General features: G+C 39.7%; 1 protein-coding gene across 1 annotated transcript; it reads left to right on the top strand.

Moving 5' to 3' along the window:
• Positions 1 to 1,403: 1,403 nt before the first annotated feature.
• pde6d (phosphodiesterase 6D, cGMP-specific, rod, delta) lies at positions 1,404 to 18,253 on the top strand. The gene is made up of 5 exons (XM_035177132.2): positions 1,404 to 1,674; positions 10,966 to 11,054; positions 12,385 to 12,510; positions 15,711 to 15,816; positions 16,553 to 18,253. Exons 1-5 carry the CDS (start codon positions 1,625 to 1,627, stop codon positions 16,632 to 16,634), a joined length of 453 nt encoding a protein of 150 aa, XP_035033023.1. The 5' UTR covers positions 1,404 to 1,624; the 3' UTR covers positions 16,635 to 18,253.
• The last annotated feature ends 2,270 nt before the right edge of the window (positions 18,254 to 20,523 follow it).

The following is a 20,523-nucleotide window of genomic DNA, read 5'->3' as shown; positions in this document are numbered from 1 at the left end:
AATGGCCAAGAAAGTGATTTATCGAACACTTTGTTAAGTTAACCTTTGACCTTCTGAATATAAAATGTCACTCTGTCATATAATCCCATTAGAAATTTCTCTGAAATGTTGTCATGATCATCAGAGTGACCAGGACCCCTGACAACCAACAACTAATAATTTCATCTTTGGGTCCAAGTGAATATGAAAAAAAGCCCTCACGACATTCCAGAGATATCACATTCATGACATTATGCCTTCATCTACAGCTGCCCCCAGGGTGGAGGCATTACGCAAGTGTTCTTGTGCTGTAGACACTCATTCTCCTTGTATTGGAACTACAACGTGTTTTTGTTCGTATACTACCACAGGTATAATGATAGGTTGAGGATAAGTTATGGTTTAAGATGAACATCTGACATAACATTTGTGCATATATAGACAAGGACCGTTTTAATCACAAAAAGTCCCCTGTATATTCTACTGATATTTAGAGCTTTTTAAGTATTTTCTTGAACCACCACAGATAGTGTGATAAAGTAATAAAGTAGGGGTGCAGTCCTGTATTGAAATAAAGATACAAGTTACTTCATCTAGTCATGATGCAATTTGATATTGTATCAGAAGTTGTCAGATGTCTTTTACTGTTATAGAACCATCTACCTCAAGGTTGGACATGTTGTTCACTCCAAGATGCTTCTCCAGCCAGTCTGGCCATTCTCCTCTGACCACTTTCATTAGATTCTTTTGTTTTTCGCTCCATTTTGAGCCGCAGCAGTAGCAGCCATATCAGTGGTCTGTTTGTCCTGTCCACTGACCATGGTTCTGTCAATTATCCTTATGATTTACTGCCATTTGCTGTCCACAGACAGACCATAAGGCCCAATTGGCAGAAGAACCATGGTCAGTGGAGAGACTGGACGGACCACGGAAATGGTTACAACCCTATTTGACTCATTCTGAGTAAAAACACTCAAACCAACAATCATGTCAGTCATAGTCATAATGTTTTATATAAATAATATAAATTGAGCTCATCTTCTGTATCTACAAGACTAGAAAAGTGCTATATAAATGCAAACCATTTACCATTTAAAGTAGATGTCCAGGTGTTCCTGATAATAATAATAATAACATCAACAACAACAACAACAACAACAACAAAAATAATAAGAATATCTGATAAGTGCTGTTGGGTGAAGAGAATTAATTCATGCAATAGAATATAAATGTGTACTTTTTAAATAAGAAGAGGGGGTACGCGCACGGACCGCGCCGCCGTGGCCCGAACACCCTTCACAGTAGTGTGGCGTTGCCCCTGGTGACGCGTCTCTATCTATTTTAGTCCCACCCATGCCTCCCGTTCTCAACCTGTGATTGGCTGTTGGGAGGAACGCCTTGCCTCCGACTGGCCAAGGCGGCTGTCAGCTAGTTAGCTTGGTATATTTAGCTGATTGCATTATCGGATCAGATTGAACCTGTAGTCCAACGTTATAGAGTTAAGTACACATAGTTTACGCTGTTTTTTAGGCCAACAACAGTTGCAGCGTAGTTAGCTAACTGGTGAAGCTAACACCAGCAGCAGCTCTGTTGTTCTAGCACATCCTGGGTTTTCTGAAAGGAGCCAATACAGACGATTTCCGAAATGTCTTCAGACGAAGACAGGGCCAAGGAAATTTTGAAGGGCTTCAAACTGTATCCTTTCTGCTGTTTGCTTGGTGATATCCTGCGAAGGTCAGACTCACAGCTTAATGTGCGTCCGGTTTAATGCTAGATAACGTCATCTAACATTAGAACGGTTGTTGTGCAGGGACGCTAGCTGCTGCTTTGGCTAACTTGCTTGTCTCCCCGCGTATTTGATCACGTCGGCTACATGGCTCATATTGGTTCTTATGCGATGTGGCTAAATGATAACGTTCCTGTAGTGACAGAGCTAGCTACCCGACACGAGAGGGGCGGCCTGGTAGCTGCAATAAGTGGCATCTGTCTGTGGCTAACTTGCTGGCTAACTGCTCCGTGCGGACGGTAGCTAAATATCCAATGAAGTGACGGGGGCACGGGACTGGGGTGGTTGTTAGATAGTTGTTCTTCGTTAGCTTAATGTTACCTGAGTTCAATGGAGTTTATGTCGGAAGTTGTCAAACCCAGCTGCCTCCTCCTCTCGTGTGGAAATGATGCCAGACTTCATTACAAATATGCGGCTGTCAGTGGTGCGCGGCTCAAGGCGCAGGTTTTCGGGGTTTTGCTTGTTAATGCTTCTCTCACAGTGCCCATAACATCTGCTGTTATTTCTGTCAGAGCCTTTCCCATGCCACTCCTGATTCAGGATGTATGTTGTGCCCATGGACACCGTTACCTGTATTAGTTTGATACTAACAGTGCGTGAGGTGACACCGAGTGTTGCTGCTTATGTAACAAAGGTCCCAGGCTGGAATGAACGCTCTGATGTTGTGATGGTACAGTTAACATCCCAGAGCACTAGGTAACCAGAACACCCTGGCCCTTGTGTTTACAGTGATCTGATCCTCGCTTCTTGTACTGCTCTTTATTCAGGTTGTAGCACGTATTTGTTCTCAAAACACTCAAGGTTAAGTCATATGTTTCTCTGTTTCAAATGGAAGCACAGAGAGAAGTGATGTTATTTTGTGATACAGTGTATGTTGCCAAATACCTCAATTTACTTGATCCAGGAACATTCACCTTTTCAGTGTTTGACCTGGGTTAGAGAGTTATCATTGTCTCATTATAAGTTACCGGTCTGAGATCAACTTAGCCTTAAGATGCTTTTTGGTGTACAGGGCCCTCGTGGGAACTGACATCAAGGGTTAAGTGGATCCACTTAACCCTTGATGTCAGTATAGTGCTGTCTAATAGTGCCTGTGTGACGTGATGTGGGTTGTGGTGGAGTCAGGCAAATTCAATTGAGCAAAGTACCACAACTGTGCTGCCACCTCCAGTACATTCTGATAGGTGTGTCGTTATTGGAGTGGGATGTATGTTTTATTATTGTGTAATATTTTGAAGAACAGTGATGGAGCTACCTATAGAATAATAGTATTTAGTAAATCAATAAAATCTAAACCACAATAGAATAGAGGCTTAAGCCACTTTCATTCTTTAGGGTCAGCCCTTCTTCACTTCAGCATCAGTAAAAATCTCATTAGTAGTGACTGGGCCATACGTCTTTGTAAACTCACAGAAATAGGTGAAATTCAAAGCTAAACTGCTAAATTGACTGCTAAGCTTCCTAAAAGGACAACCAATTTCTTAACAACACATCCGTTCAGTAGCCTGAAGCTCCAAGGTTCCACACCCTGGAGAGCAGTTGTGACACCCATTTGCCCAGATTATACTTTCTGTGCGGTCGCATGTGTCCATCTGTGCATGTTCGAAATTTATGAACATGCAGACCACATGTGGCAACAAGCACATGTGAACACATCTGTTCATTGATACAGCTAAATGTAGTCAGTGCCTGTGTCCACTTTGGATTGTATCCGGCCCTTAAAGCTGATTCACCTGATGTGAACATTTAAGCAGGAGGATACAGACGTGATCTATTGATAGTTCGAAACACTAATCACACCTAAAAATATAGTTTTATACCAGTTAAAGTTCTGATTTCACCTCAACCTCGTTGTAATTCAGAAGTCCTCAGACCGATACTCGCATGTAAAATATAACCTGAGGCAAGTAGTTCTAAGATTTGAGTTGGCTCCTCAAAAATGTTTTTTGTCCTAGTTTTTTCTTGTTGTTCATTAGAAGTTTACATCAAACATGTGTCACAGTTTCATTTCCCCATTGTGACTTTAAATTCCACATTATTCATTTGCCATTAATCTGTAAACCATGTTTAAAAGCAAACTGGAGCTTTATATCTAGAATGAGATGGTCTTGGTTGAGCCAACATGGCAAGTCGATGCTTACCATATTACTGCCTGAACTTTACTTGACCACGTAGGACTGAATTATCCCCAGTAATACCTTCTAGAACAAGCAGTAGAGTGCTGCAGCTTGGTAGTCGCACCACCAAGTGTACAACTTGTGTAGGTGAAACAAAAACTTTTAATTTGATTTATTGGTGTGAAATTTGGCCCCCTTACTTATCCCAATCAATACGAAAGATGAAGGTATGAATGTTTGTGTGTTTCCTGCTAAGGACAATCCTCTGGCTGTAGTGTGGTAATGCCTAAATCCATGATCTAGTGGGGCAGGGATTTACTGCCTTCTGTCCATAGAGCCTTATTAAAGCCAACACAGAAGCTAGCTTTTCTAGACTGTTAAGGTAACAACATTAACCTCTGAAATACTTATAAAGAACATAAACATAAAACAGACATTTTGAAAAGTGTGAATCTGGACATTTCTACAACCTAAAGCAAAGGTAACGGTAGTGTGCGCTCTGTGAAGTTGTCTCACTTTGTTGGTGAGTGTGTCTCAAGAGTAGCACATGAAGAGCATCTCAAACAAAAGCCCTAGCTACTAGGCTACTGACATATTCGCAGTCAAAGTTTGGCTGAATTTATCATCATTCTGAGATAGTTGAAGAAAAAAGTACCTCAGCTTTTTGACTTTATTTTAAAGTATAGAGGTATACACACCCCTCCCAAAAAACATTCAAAATGAAAAATACCATTGTTTCAAGTAACTGAACCCACCCAGGGTTCCTTTGCTACCACAAATTCAATGCAACAGTGATTGCCTTGAATTTCTACAATGTTTTCTTATCAATATCATGCTTAGTCTTCTTAAGTATGACCATTTGTCATTAATATTTTTTTAAACAAAATGACAATGGAAATAAAAATGCTATAATCAAGCTATAGAGTATGAACGTGTGCTTTCCCAGGTGCTTGCTCCAAGAAGCAGGTTCACTAGGGACCTGTATAACTTATCTGTGTAAAACATTAATCCTCTCAAACCTGCAGAGTGGACTGCTCAGTGTTAAGTTCTGCAGATAATACTGTAAAAGCTCCTGTTGAATCAGGGCTCTGTGCTTCACTGGGTCCTCTGGTTTTTCATATATAATTATAATTAATTTAATTATACATTTGCCCAAAACATTTACCAGTCTGGATTGTTTTCCTCATTTATTAGCGTTAAATTAAATACATAACATAATTTACTAAACGTAATTGTGTTGTCTTCAAATAATGTGTCTAATGTAAAAGGACGTTAGACTTCTTTCTAGTCTTTTTGAGGATAACTAATGTTACTGGTCGACTGGTCAGCTAACTGAGTAATGAACAGACTGGAAAGTAATGAATCACAGTTATTTATGAATCATTTATCAAGTGAAAACACCAAACATTTCATATCACTTCTGGAACAGTGTGGCCATTTGCATTTATATACTTTTTCCAATAGATAGTTTGATTACTTGAAAAAAGTGTTTTTGTTAGGACATTGTCATTGTAGTTCAACATGAGCTGCAGTTTAGTAATACTAAAAAGGTATGTAGTGAATCTTAAAGCAAGACTGAAACCGTAAATACAAACAATCTGGTATCAGGATACAGCACAAGTGAACCAAGACACTTAAATCTGTTGCCACTGCAGGTACAGCCTGTTGAACACTTTACTGATGTAACAACAATTGTTTTTCATTTCACAATTAAAATGAAAACACAAGTAAATCACAAAATTCTCCTTATTTTCTTTTAACTCATAGCAAGTTGTAAATATGACACATTACACCAATTTTATTCACCAGTCGTGACCAAGTGATCATGCCTACAATAACAGTTTTGATTGGCAAATGATGGATAATAACCCTGCCATAGCAATAAAATAACCCATGGCTCAAAAATCACTGAGGATTTGAGAATGGTCACTCTTCTATATTGAATGATTCTAAGTATATCACACACACTGACCAAGCCCTGCAGTCCATTAATATTCGATCAAGCTTCCCCCAATTTTACACTCTCATAGATATCATTCCCCTTAATGTGTCTGATTCTTTTCCCGCCATCAAGATATCTGCATTATTCTCTTTGAAAAATGTTTTTAAAAGTTCTTGGATCTGCCCCCTGATCTGGATCCATTTTCACGTGAATCTGTTCTGTTGTTTTTGTAGAATATTGCTTACAAACAAACAAGCAAATGAACAGTGGTGAAAATATAACTTTCATGGCAAAAGAAATGGTGAAGACCTGTAAAAGTGGAAATGTGGAAACAATGTTTGTTGGTGATCAGACTGGTTTGTGTTCATCTTCTCCCCTGCCTTTTTTTTTACTCTGCCAAGGAGGTTATGTCTTCACCTGTGTCTGTTTCTTGGTTTGTTTTTTGTTCAAAGGATTACACAAAAACTACTAAACTCATTTCCCACCAAACTTGATCGGGCCTCTGACTAAGCTTTTTCACTTTCTTTTCACTATGTCTAATGACAAATAAATAATTTAGGTCAAACCGCTTCCTTTTTTCTTGTATATTTCTACCATAAGAACTAAAAAATCATGTGTTGGATTGTTGGGCCTGGGTAGAGGTATGATTCTACTGAGTGCCATTCTAGTCTCTAATGCAAAAAGGCAAATTTATAACTTAATGAATTCATTATAGTGAAGGTTGGGAAACCATAGGCACTGGCTATGAATAATGGATGAGTGTATGGATGCTCACTGTGTTTATGGACCAAGTCTTGCTGAGTTGTTGAAGTATGAATAGACTGAATTGAGATGTTGTATCAGTTGTGTATGTGTTGTGTCTGCTGTTGGGTTGTGTGAAGGTCGGGGTGAGGAACAGTTTGAGCTATTAAAGCATCTTTAAAAAATAAATGCAGACTAAACACTGACAGCAGCTTTTCACTGGGGGCTCATTACTGTGTGTGTGTGTGTGTGTGTGTGTGTGTGTGTGTGTGTGTGTGTGTGTGTGTGTGTGTGTGTGTGTGTGTGTGTGTGTGTGTGTGTGTGTGTGTGTGTGTGTGTGTGTGTGTGTGTGTGTGTGTGTTCTGACAGATTTGTGCAGGCACCCTGGTGGTTTACACACACACACTTGCCACGACCTGCAGGTGGCCCTGGGGAAACAATAGTACAATCTTGTATGATGTTGTTGGAGCTTAAATCCACCGCTGAAATTATATTCCTTTTGTCTGTGAGTGTGTGATCTGGGAGTTTACACCATCAGTGTGGGTGTTTTCTTGCTAAAGCTGAACAGGCTGCCCACTTGTTAGGCCACTGTCTCGACATACTCTTTACTGAAATAAAATGTGCTTTATTTAGTATGTTTAGAAACTACATTGAAACCTGGTAAAAGAGCATCAACGAGAACGACTTTGCAGCCAGGCCTGGATTATTGTGGAGGGTGTGCAGGATGATGAGTTTGATGTGGGAGATTGGATTTACTTATACTTGAGAGGATTAGAGAAACCATTGAATTTAGCACACTTTACTGAAAAGCCAGTGGAAGAGGTAGGGGTTGGTGGAAATGGTGGAGGTCTGTGACCTTTACAGGTCTCTGAAGGCCAGTACAACACCAATAAACATGGACTGAAGCTTCTAGTAGGTAATATCAGATGAGTAGTATATAATATGATCATTTTCATATTGGTCATTGAATGCTATAAGTAGAAATTGACATTAATGTGGAGATAATAGAACAGAGATTTGAAATAATAAAAAAATCAACTGAATAATGGAACTGAAAGAAATCCGTGAGAAGTTCGAGTATTTTGAGGCTTTGTTGACTGAGATTCTGTTTCACAAATCAGATTCATTTAGAAAACAAACAACTAAACACAAAGACCAATGCAGGAAAATGAAAAACTCATCTTTACGCACTGAATAACCTGCATAACATGCTTAGGTCAGGATACTGGTCGTCCTTACAAAGGCACTAATGCTCCTTCTCAGTAATATGTGCAGATGATGTGCAGGAGAAAGGGTGTAGTTTACTGTGTCAGTAATCTGAATGCAGCTCACATGTGAAACAGTATGTTTGCTGACATGGACGGTGAGAGACGTGGTGCTGTAGAAGCTGTGTGAGACGGCTGAGGTGGGATGAAGGGTTTCACAGATGGTACGGAGTTGACTGTGTGTGTGTGACACTAAGTAGTGTCTGAGTGTGACAGGGGGTTGAATGGAGAATCTTCTAAAATAGAAGGACAATGATGGCACGCTTCAATGGATTATTGTGATTGCTGGGCTGTTGAGCCTGCACACAGTTCCTCCTCAGGTATTGTTCTTTGTTTAAAAGAAACAAACCAGCAACATACTATCCGACTTAGTATCCCACCCAGGCTGAAGTGAAGTGAGGTGGTGTATCACGGCTGATCATGGACTGTGATCACAAAAAGACTGCTTGATGTACTATATGCCTACTCACATATTCTACCATTACTGGCAATAACTCCTCCATTTCAATTAGTCATTGCTGCTCCCTTTTCTGATGTATCCTGTCAGGACAGAGGATCTCACACTTTGTTAAGCCCTATGTGACCAATTGTGATTCCTGAATATGGGCTATACAAATAAAATTTGAAATGTTGAAAGGCCCAATCCGATCGTCGGAGCGGTACCACACCCTGACATTTCTCCAAAACTCAAAACAGCATATAAATAGATCACTTTATATGACTTTAGCTCACTCTTGAGCGAATGTGAGTTGGCCACTCCTTACGCTAGAGAGAGAGTGTGTGTGTGTGTGTGTGTGTGTGTGTGTGTGTGTGTGTGTGTGTGTGTGTGTGTGTGTGTGTGTGTGTGTGTGTGTGTGTGTGTGTGTGTGTGTGTGTGTGTGTGTGTGAGTGAGAGTGTGAGAGAGTGTGTGAGAGAGAGTTGGTAAATAATGCATGAGCTGTAATGCACAGTGGAGCCACTGACTGGGTGCTCACAGGCTGTGATTGATGGTTGTATTGTGTTGGTAGCATTAGTGGAGGTCAAGAACAGCTGACCAGCTGACAGCCTGATGGGACAGCTAACAGCCAGCTACACAAAGCCTTCTTCAGCTTCCTCATTTCCACACTGTTAGCTTTGGGGTACATATATACGCTCAAAGTATTTTTTGGACCAATATGTTTCTAAAGCATAATATTATTTAGCTTTGAATTTAGATCAATGTTGGGCTTCAAGCAATTCAAGTCAAATACTAGTGGTTGATAATCCGTGTTTTCTTTTAATCTTGCCACATTTTCAAAACATGTTTTCACTTTGTCATTATCTTTTTGAGTCTAGACTAGACTAGTCTAAAGTGCAAAAAATGTTCTTTGTTAAACATCTGTAAGTACTGATAGAGGAAATTTGCCTCCTGCTGCACATTAGCCTCCGTGGTGGGCTTAAGATCATATAGCATATCAAGAGTAAGTGACCTTCCCACTCTAACAGTAGCTTACACTTTGGTTTAGAATAAACATCTTCAAGGTAAATCCATTAAAGTGCTCCATTAGAGTTTTCACCTTCTCTCTGCCAGATGCGCTTATTATTATAAATTATTTTGTTAAATTTTCAAAATTAAATGTACAACACAATAAGGACAAGTGGAGAATTAAAATAATAAAGCAGCAAAATCAGTTTCCCAGGTTTTAAAAAACAGGGTCCATTTTTCAGAAGCAGTTCATGGGACTTGAACTCTTTGTTGGTGATGTTGTTTGCAGTTGTTATGTTTTTAGAGGTGTTCCTCTCTCTTTTCTAGTATTCATCAGCAGCACAGGGAAGTTGTGAAGTATTTTGATAAATAATGGCAGACTCAGTTTGGCATGAAAACAACAGGGACAGAAAACCAGACACTGCTGAGGGACCCTAGCGAACATAACCAGGTAGAAAAACAGATGGTCTGACAAAGAATAAAAATGGGGACGAACTGGGAGCTGATGAGGGAAATGGGAACGTGTGTGCAGGCAGGAATGGTGGACAGGTGGTTGTGGGGGGTCAGGAGACTGGGACAGGAGGGAACGTTTGGGGACATCTGGTGGCTGGATGTAAAAATGGAAGGAGATGGGACCAAAATGGCCAAAGTTTACAGAGCTTGGGCTTGAATAATGACAATATCATTATACAGTATATTAAAATATACCCATTTGAACAGCAGAATCCATACACCAAATCCTATTTGATATGAAGGAACTGTAGCCACTCAAATGCATCTAAAATTCAGTCCCACTGAGATACGGATGCGGGATTGGGGATGTGATCGCTGTTGAATGCTTGTCTGTAAATTTTTTTATTGTTATTTAAAACTTGTGGTTAGTCATTAAAGTTGTTATAGTCATCAGGCTGTGTAGTGTGTAAAGCTCCCTACAAGCTCCATGCATCCTATGTTATGTCAGGATTGCGGAACTGGTGAAGGTGGGGTAGAGGCTGACCTCTGGGGAAAGAACTAAATGCGCAATTGTTGTTTTAGATTTATTCATCTGTTTATAAACTAACTGACCACATTTTCTAAAATTGGCCAGTAAATATCAGCTGATAAGTGATCAGCCTCCTACTAATCGCTTGGCAACAAGGTATTATCTCAGTTTATGGTAATGCAATACTTCTCTTATGGTAAATGGTCTGTATTTATATAGCGCTTTTCTAGTCTTGATGACAACTCAAAGTGCTTTACATTAGAGGTTTTTTTGCCTTTCACCCATTCACACACACATTCTACAGTGCATCTATGGGCAGCCTTTTTTTCCAATGCTTTATAATGCAGAAAAGACGATTGACTCCTGCTTTGGAAATTGTAGATGACAAAATGCAATATGTCAAATGTTACAGAATCACTTGTATAGTGATTAGTGATCTGCTATAAATGGGGGGAATATTGGTATGTTATTGCTTAGTGAGTATTAGACTTAATCTCCATCCTCTTCCTGTTAACCTGAACAAAGGTTCTATCCACTCTGAGCTGATCCATATTCCACCACAGCCTGGTTGTCTTAGTGTAAAAGGTGTTAAAGATTGTTCAGACTGTGTTAAAGTTAGATCAGCCTGCCATTGCCTCTGGTGTTTATGGATATTTCAGTTCACTTTGTACATTCTTTTGTTGTTGTCACTTAACCTTTTCCTGACAGAAACTGGATGAATCTCCGAGATGCAGAAACAGGCAAAGTGCTGTGGCAGGGAACTGAAGACCTCTCTGTACCAGGAGTAGAACATGAAGGTACATTCACAGACTTGGCATAACAATGCACTGCATGTATGATTGCAGATCAGGTTATAGGATTTTTAAACTTTTATTTTCACTATTCTAGCCATTTTTAACTCCACCAAGGAGTTTATGTTTTCAACCATGACTTGTGCCATATCCCTTCCTGTGTGGAGGGATCTGGCATGGGTCAGGGAAGAACCCATAAAATGTTTGGTGCAGATTTGGTGAATGAGACTGATCCCAAAAATGTTTTGGTTAATTTCCCTCACATTGCGAAATGGGGTATTTTCCAATATTTTCATTAGTTTCTCAGCAAATAAAGTTTTAATCTTGATGGTAAAAAAATCTCACATATTTGGTATGGATCTTTGAGTTTGTACAATTTGGTTTAGATTAACTACCTCCTTCTACCCTTTATATTTCTATTGTAAGAGCTTGACAGACATGTGTAGGATTGTTTGACCTTGGCACAGGTATGAGCTTTACTGAGTGCCATTTTAGTTTGACAATTTCTTTCATCTTTTTTCACAGTGATAGCATTCATTCCTGAGGTTTGTTTATCAGTTACATTAGAGAGAGCTGTGGTTGTGACAGAAAGCTTTACAGTGAAGTGCAGGGAGCAGCCATATGAGCCACATTGGTTTTACCTGAATCCAGTGTACTGCAGTTAGTTAGAAATGAATAAAAACCAGAATGTTATCACCCGGTCACCTTTAATCCACCATTGTAAATGTCACGCACAAGGATTCAAAGGTTTATTTGTCACATACAAAAACAATATGTGTCTTAAAATGAAAATGATGTTAAAATGTCATAATCAAATGTGCAGTGTAATAAGCAGGATTCAAAGGATGATATACTTGAAAAATATATAAAATAATATATATATAATTTTATATATATATATATACTAATTCAGATATGATGACGTTGCAGACATCACTCTGTGTCAGCATTTTTATTTCATGATTGTCAATTAACATGAATCCAGTGGTATGTCATTCAGGTTACATAACTGGCTCTCTGTAAAAAAGCTGATAGATTCTATGAGTTTGTAGGACGTGATGCTGAACATATGGAAGTTTACCATTTGGATAGAAAGTAAAAAACGTGTCAGTGTTAAAGTAGGGCTAGCATTGATGGTGTTGATACCACACACTTTCTCAGTTTAATGGAAGCCTCCAGGCTACTTAAAAACAAAACTATGGTTACTATTGGTGACATTTTACAACCAAGCAAGTTGAAAGCCTTGAATCCATGGCTCTGCCAGTGAATCTCTGCTGTACGCTTTTGCTGCCCTGTTGTCAGCACAGTTAATTAAAATTTCCTATTGTCTCTCTAGCTCGTGTCCCAAAGAAGATCCTGAAGTGTAAAGCAGTGTCCAGAGAACTGAACTTTTCCTCCTCTGAGAAATTGGAGAAGTTCAGGCTGGAGCAGAAAGTCTTCTTCAAAGGGCAGTGTCTAGAAGGTAATTTCCAAAAAGCTGGACTGCAGGGACAAGAACCTGGAGAAAACTAAACACATCATTAAAAGCAGACAAAGCAAGCATTTATTTTGTCCAAATCCAAACTATCTTTTGGCAATTTTAATGGTGGAGAAAAATGTCACAATGATTCTCTGCAGAGGAAATTGATCTGTTTAAACATCCCTGAGTCATATAATTAGCCATGTTCATTCATCAATACTGCTGCACGTCCAAGTGTGTGGAGCACTTGGACTTGCACCTGCCGATGTTGGCACATATTACTGTCTTGAAAATGCACCCTTCACAAGAGGTGTCCATATAAACACCACCCCCCCTTGGGTGGTAATTGCAACTTTGTACCTCAACATTTTCTTAAAGTTCACAAGCTGTGACAAGTTAACATGTCGAGAAATGATGGAGGCCATGGAAGTGATCTTGTGATGTTATAAGTTATTGTAATTTTAACTGTACAGAGTTGTTCTTTCTAATTTTAAGAATTAGGAAAATGTTGATCCCCAGCGACTTGATCCTCGCCCTCTGTCATTTTGCATTTCCAGCATTACTAGTGCTAGCTTGCTATATTGTGAGCCTCTGTGGCCTCTAGACCACAAGTAGTTAATATCAGTGCCCATGTTGGTGTTGCCTAGCAGTGTTGTCCTCACAACTTGAACACTTGAACACCACTCATACAGTGTACATGACTTACCATGTTGTAACCACAAGCTCATTTATTTCATTTAAGGCAGTAATATTGCACCACCGACCAGGTTTTTGTTGGTCAGTAATCACACATTCATTTTGCACTGTCTAGATAACAATGCTCCAACATTGTGTCTGCTCAGCCGACCCATGGATGCTAGGTTGGGCATATTCTGGACAAGAAAATAACTACTGCACTGCACTGAAACTCAAAGGATGCTTGCCTTGTGCTTGGCACAGGGTGTAAGTTAGGGCCTGTAGTGTCAGCTCAGCTGCACGGCTGCCACCCCCACACTATTTTCCTGTATATGACTCATGTTTCGCATTAAATACTCTGTTTTGGTCTTTGTTCATCATCTGGGATGTACAAACATCAGACAGTTTGAGTCTTGGTCAGAGATCAGATAAGGCAGCACAGAGCGTCTCTCCTGTCACATAGAGCTGTCACCTGGCCACCAGAGCAGGGAGGATCAGAGCAGACAACAAAAATGAGTCTTACTTTCCGGTGTTCTGCTGTCCTGCATTTCCATCACCTGTCTCTTCTTCAGTCACTGCTAGTGACATTTACTGTACACTGTGGGGCAGCTAAAAACAACTACATATACAGTGAGTTAACTGTGGTTTCTCTTATCTAACATATCCACTCATCTACTTTAAAGGGACAGTTGTCTGTTCATCTGAAATAATGTTAAGAAAACCTGGTTAGAGATGAATGGCTATTGGGTTGGTCAATACTGTTAAATTAACATTAAGCTGGTACTGATTAAGAGCTGTGTTTCTATGGAGTAATTTTGGCTGAAACATGGCTTGTTGTGTTTTTAAGATACTTTGTGTTTGGTTCCCTAAAATGTCACAAGATACATCCCTCAGTTATTTTCTAAATCCCTCAGATCTTCAGCCCTCTGTTCCACCTTACTGGTAATATTTCAGAGCTGCCCTATGCAGAGCGGAGCATCAACTGTAGTCACCTCAGCAGGCAGCTCAGTTAGCTGTGTATGTTATGTTGTTAGTGTTGTCACTCCTGTGTTGTGTGTGTTTGAAGTGCTGTCCCAGGGGCCCTGCAGTACAGAAGTGAGGCTACAGAGAGTCCCAGGGGACAAAACACAATCCTCACCTACACAACATGTTTATGTCACTGGTTTCTACAGGAGGAAACGTATTTGCTCCATTGCGGTCCACAAACCTGCGTGTCTCATGACAAATCAGACAAAACTAAATCGTTTGGAATATGAGGTGTGTGGGTCTGGCGAATATGACAAAACTGGCTAACAGGTTGATGAGTGAACAAACTGACATGCAGGCAGAAGAAACAGGAAAATACACACTGGTAGCAGGACCACAAGGAAAACACAAGCAGGAATATGAGCAGATGATCTGACAAAGGTGTGGTGCAAACTGGCAGGTTTATCTGGTGGCTGAGATGCTGGTGGAACTGGGTTCAGAAAAGTAAAGGAAGGAATTTTTCCGTTTATACAGAGGGAACAATACACAGACAATTAAATATAGTAATGAAATGCAAAAGCAAACAAAACTAAGATGTCTAAATGATAAAACAACATGAGAGAAATATCTATTCTTAGAAATAAGCCAAATAAATAATGATTAACTGAAAATAAAGAATTCAATTGAGTAAATTATGTTTACACTTATAGAGTTTCCTTGCATGGGCACTTAAACCTCTTTTATACATTTAAATAAATGTTTGGGTGCCTTTCACAATAGAGGGGATATATAGGGAACCAACATTTATATATATGTATTTTGTTATAATGGTTATATTGTGAACGATTTATATCAGTTTTGGATTATGTCAGAAGAGTAAAAAGGCTGCTCTGTTATTTCTATTTATGTGGGTCTGCACTGCTGCAATTTAAAAAGGTGCAATAGTTTAAATGTTGCTGCTGCAAGGAATTGTGGGAAGGGATGATCTTTCCTTATTTAAAAGATGGTCCAGTATATCCTATGCTATAGGAGAGAGGAAAGGAAGCTTCTTTCCTCAGCATTTAGAGAATTGGATCAGTGCTTATCATGGCTGACACTTAGATTCTTCTAGGTCATTTCACTTAATTAGGAACCTGCAGTCGTGGAGACAGGCCAAGGAGAGCTGAGGAAGTGGATGGTGACAGATGGGTCCATGTTGTGGTTGTGGATGTGTGAACAATATAGTGGGAGCTGTTGTCCAAGTGTAAAAAAAGGCCAAACTTATTTCCAGTAGTTCCAGATCTAACTGGGCCTCATAATCAGGCCCCTCTGACATGTAATAATGCACACACACACACACATGCAGGCTGGGCAGAGGCCTCATCAGTCCTCTTTCATCTCCCAGAAGCATCTGCACCTTCCTGGCTACACCTCTACCTCTATTCTACCTGGAGCATCAACCCCTTATTGAACAATAGAGAAGAGCACAACAAAGCCAGGAATCCTAATGATAATAACAATGATGATGTTGTATGTTGTGAAGACGGCACTGAAATCTCTGCTCTGCTTTTGTCTTTGTCCAGAATGGTTCTTTGAGTTTGGCTTTGTTATCCCCAACTCCACCAACACATGGCAGTCTCTGATAGAAGCAGCTCCAGAGTCCCAGATGATGCCGGCCAATGTTTTAACGTGAGTCTCCTCTAAGATGTGTTAATGTTTTCTCCGTTTTATGTTTCCATACTGCTGACACATGCAGTATATGGGTTAGGGGTTGGGCTCAGACTGACACAGATATTCATCTCCGTCATAGCCGCAACATTCATAGAATCACTTCTTCCTCAGCAAATTGTCTTCAAAGTAAAAGCACAAAGTTCATTTTAATGCTGCAATGCTTTATATCAAGCTGAACAGCGCAGCTTTTATTTTGAAAAGACGTAAACTGAAGATTGTGTTGGCTGCTTAACAGACCTCTGAAATAGCTGACATGCAATGTATGAAAAAATAACATCAGTTAAGTAAATCATTCAAACTTATACATAAACCACACACTTGGACAATAATAAATCTAATTCAGTTCCATTGGATACATGTTCAGTGTTCTAACTTCACTCAGTACCATAGACTATATATTTAAAGCTCTGCACACAATGTCCAGGACACCAACAATAAAGAAAGTGTTTTGTAGAACTGTTTGAGGAGGATTCACAAGGAATAATTCTGAGGTAGCTCCGGGGGGATGACCACAGGCCAGTTTGACCCAGAAATGATCTGGGAGGTTGGTTTGTTTCGAACATGTCTGGTCATGTGACTTCTCTTTCCCTAGTAATGTCATCAGGTTATCAGATCTCTTCAGCAATTTACTGTTTACAGAGCGTATATACTGTTATAGCTGAAGAACTGAAGTTGATGTGTCTCTGTGTTCCAGTGGTAATGTGATCATCGAGACTAAGTTCTATGATGACGACCTCCATGTCAGCACCTCCAGGGTACGACTTTTCTACGTCTGACCACTGACCCACCTACCTTCCAAAATGCTGACGTCCTGCCAAGGTCTATACATTTCCAAGGTTACCCACCATTTGCACCAGTAAACCGATCCTTGCTGAATTTGGATCAGCACATTTGGGTGAAACCCAGCTGTGGTCCCACGGTCAGTGCAGTGAGCTTTGTGTTTGGTTATTTTCATGTTTTGCGTTTACCTGAAAACTTCTTTTAGACCTTGGACGGAGAGGGAAGAGGAGGAGAGAGGACTCAGTTGTTCCCCTTGCTCCAAGATCATCTCTCTCTTCACCCCCCTCCTCAGACTGTTCCATTGTAAATACATCACCACTGATTTCAAATCAGCCAGGAAGCTACTCTGAAATGACACAGTTGTGTGTGCGTGTGTGTGTGTTTTTTTTTTTTCTATTCTACCCTCCCTCTCCAAGGTTGCATTTACTCAGGAACAGAACATTAGACTCGTAACCTTCTGTGATCTGATCTTCTTTCTGTCTGAACATGGAAACACTGCTCGCCATTGTGTCATCCATTTAAACAGGAGCTGCACACTCGAGGGACGATGAAGCTCAGTGTCTCACCTGAGCCCAACAAGTCTTCATCATAGAACCCCAGACATAATTTCCTCTAGCTGTGTCCCAGTCCAGAGGCCTCCTCCTGTGACACTTTCCTGACAGAGGATATAATCATTGGTAAATAAGGCTGTCCCGTCTTAAAGGCCCAGTGGAATGAGATTTCATTTGTTAACATTTCTAGGAGAAAAAAAGAGATATTGCGATATAAAACAGATATATTAAAATCCTTCGCACTGGTCAGTTTTTGTTAACTTGTCAAGTCAGAAAATTATTGTTACCAGAGAAAAGGAAGTTATGTGGATATATTTGGCCATATTTGCTTTGTCAGCCATCACCTCAACTTGATAAGCACTGTTTGAATGCACTGTTCAGGGTGGTCTCTGTGAGGCCAAGTACCGAAACTGCTAATGTAGCTTTATTCTGAAGGGCACAAATTTGAGGCAGCCTCTGAAGTCGGACACAGCTTCTACAACCAAACCTGTCCTTTGTTCTGTCCACACCAAACAGTGCAGAACAGTGGTTTTCAGTGTAGAGTAATGGAGGCCCAAGCACCTGTTCTTATTCCTTATTCCTGTCCACCACAAGGAGCCACTGGCTTAACTGGACTGCTTCTAGTCTGTACTGTACCATTGTTTGAACTGAGAACCTGCACATTGTCATAATGACACAAAGCATTCATCAACACAAGGGGGTTTTACTGAGAACATCTATGTGCTGGTCGTTTACTTTCAGAGGTACACTTCCTTAAATTGTTCAACTTTCCACTAAAATCATCATCAGGTGTTGACAGAGTCGCAATGAGTTGCATCCTTTATTCTCAGTAGTTCACCTGTTTTATAGTTTAATCTGAACTTGACCCTGAGGTTAACAGCTGCTTATGGTGTTTAACACAGCTCTGCTCCGTACATCATGGTAAGGTTTGAACTTCGAGTTCCTGTCCACTTCACTGCATTCATGTCATTGTTTGTTTTTACTTTAGCTGCTAACTGAGATTTGTAAAATAGATTTGTTTTAATATGACAGGGGTAGTGAATTAAAGTCATCCAATGTTGTAATAACGTGTCTGGTCTTTATTGCATTGCTTTCAAATAAGGTTACATGCTCCTCATTTGAAAGCATGTGTTGCCGCCTTCTTAACACTTAAACATTGTAATATAATATAATATTTAATTAGTGAAGCAGCTAGTATGACTATGACATTAGTTAAGCGAAACTGCCACCTTCAGGAACTGAAATGCAGTTGCAGTGTGTGTAAACATTAATTCTCTTTAGGTTCAGCTGAATTTTGAAGGCGTATCTGTACAGATGATACTGACAACTGTTGACATGTATCATATTAACATTGTGTCAAAAAAAATCCCCTTTTTTGTCATGCCTTTGACAACAGCTCAAGTCTGCATCCCATAGTCACTCTGCTCCAGCTTCCCCATATATGTTTAACCATTTACTTTATAAGATAGCATTACTTTTTTGTCCATTATTAGCAGCTTTTACTTTTTTATCCATGGTGGTGGGAATGGTGATGGGAATATTAAACCACTGCATATACAGTATGTGACCGCTGTAGTTACTGTTTCTTTTATACTTTAAGATTTGAACTAACAAAACAGAAACGGACACAGTGGTGTAGATATTTGTACTCAACACTGTATCAAATTTTAATTAGTTTTACCTCAGCTAGCCCCTAAAACCTACACATGTTAATGTATTAGTAATAATATGATGCAATGATGAATACAAATTGATGCAAAGTATAATTTTCCAAATTAACATAATTATAGAAATGATATGTTTTTTCTTAGCTCATTAATTTATACCAATATTTCTAATACCCAGTTTATGCTGATCACCTTGTGTAGAAAGAAGTGAGAAAGTTCTATGAAATGTGTTTAGAACTGGACGTCAGTACAGTCTTGGACCTTGTGTTGGACATCAGCCATGTTGTTAAAAGTAAAGATAAATCAGCCTAAATGAAAGCAACAGTATCTGCTACTGTGTTGTGTCTCCCACTGTTGCTCTTAATGCTATACAATATAAAGTAAATATTAGAATAATTTGTCCCTACATCAATCAATTTCTCGCACGAAAACAATGTGAGGCCTGTTCAAGTGATGGAGGAGGAACACATGGTGTTTGATCTATTTGCTAATTTCACCAGACAAAAATCTAAAATCTGAACAGTTCTTAAAATAATATAATGGACATTCAGAAATTAACAGAAGAAAAAGACCTGGACTGAGTCTGCATCCGCCGCTCTGCTGGCGCTCTGGCGTGAGACCCAAGACTGCAGCTGAACTGATCTGCACTCTCAGCCGTCAACATCACTGGTGAGCTTCTGTTCCTGCCTTTTGGACGGGAGGCACCACCTGCAAGAGTGCAAGATGAGCAGAAGTGGACATATTGATTAATAAATCAACACACTAAAGATTTTCATTTAGAAACAAATACAATGTATGATTCGGAAGCATTCCTCTAGTTCTACTTAGATAGAAATACATGAATATGTAAGTGGTTCATTAGAGATTATTCCCCAGACAATGACCCTTAATGTTCTCTGTACACAAAATGCCTTTTTTGTGTATTTGGTGTGTGGAGTTATGTCAAACGGAGCATTTGGCGACCTTGGCTCAATTTTCTGAGTTTCTGTAACTCAATTGCATAGGTATCCGGACACTGATCAAAAGCCAGTAAGTGAAGGGGTGTCTTTTTCCAAGCTTCATCAGAAGGCAAACCCTGGACCTGACCTTTAACCTGCAGGTAACATATACTGTAGCTCATGCAAGCATTTGGGACACTGACATACAATCAATAGAAGAACTTGACCAGAGTATACTAATAAATGTATTTAGCATGTATTGAACAGTGTGTAAATGAGGACAGTATGCATACTGAAATTACACATAATGGTGTTTACTATATTAAGTTGGAAAAACATAGCCACACCTTTTCTTAAGTTTAAAAAACAGACATGGCTTGTTTCAGACTTTTACACTTAACTGTTGCTCTGAATGCTCACAGAATCCCCTAAGACTACACTCTGGATAAAGTTATTCATAATATAAACACACACCCGGGTTTTTACTGCATGGTCTTTCACAGAAACAAATGGGGACTTGAGTGTGTGTATACTAAAACCCATACACTCACTGTTCACTTAACCTCACTCAAACTTAAAAGCACTGATTTGATTTCTTGCTGATTCTGCACAAGTCAGTATATTCCCTCTGCCTTCATAATCTGAACTCTACCTCATCAAGTATGATCCCTTGTTAAACATCCGGTCCACGTGCCGAAGTGCTCCTGGGCAAGACACTGAACCCAAAGT

The sequence above is a fragment of the Hippoglossus stenolepis genome, chromosome 14, assembly GCF_022539355.2.
Source record: "Hippoglossus stenolepis isolate QCI-W04-F060 chromosome 14, HSTE1.2, whole genome shotgun sequence".
NCBI lineage: Eukaryota > Metazoa > Chordata > Actinopteri > Pleuronectiformes > Pleuronectidae > Hippoglossus > Hippoglossus stenolepis.
This window is presented reverse-complemented; position numbering and strand designations above follow the sequence as displayed.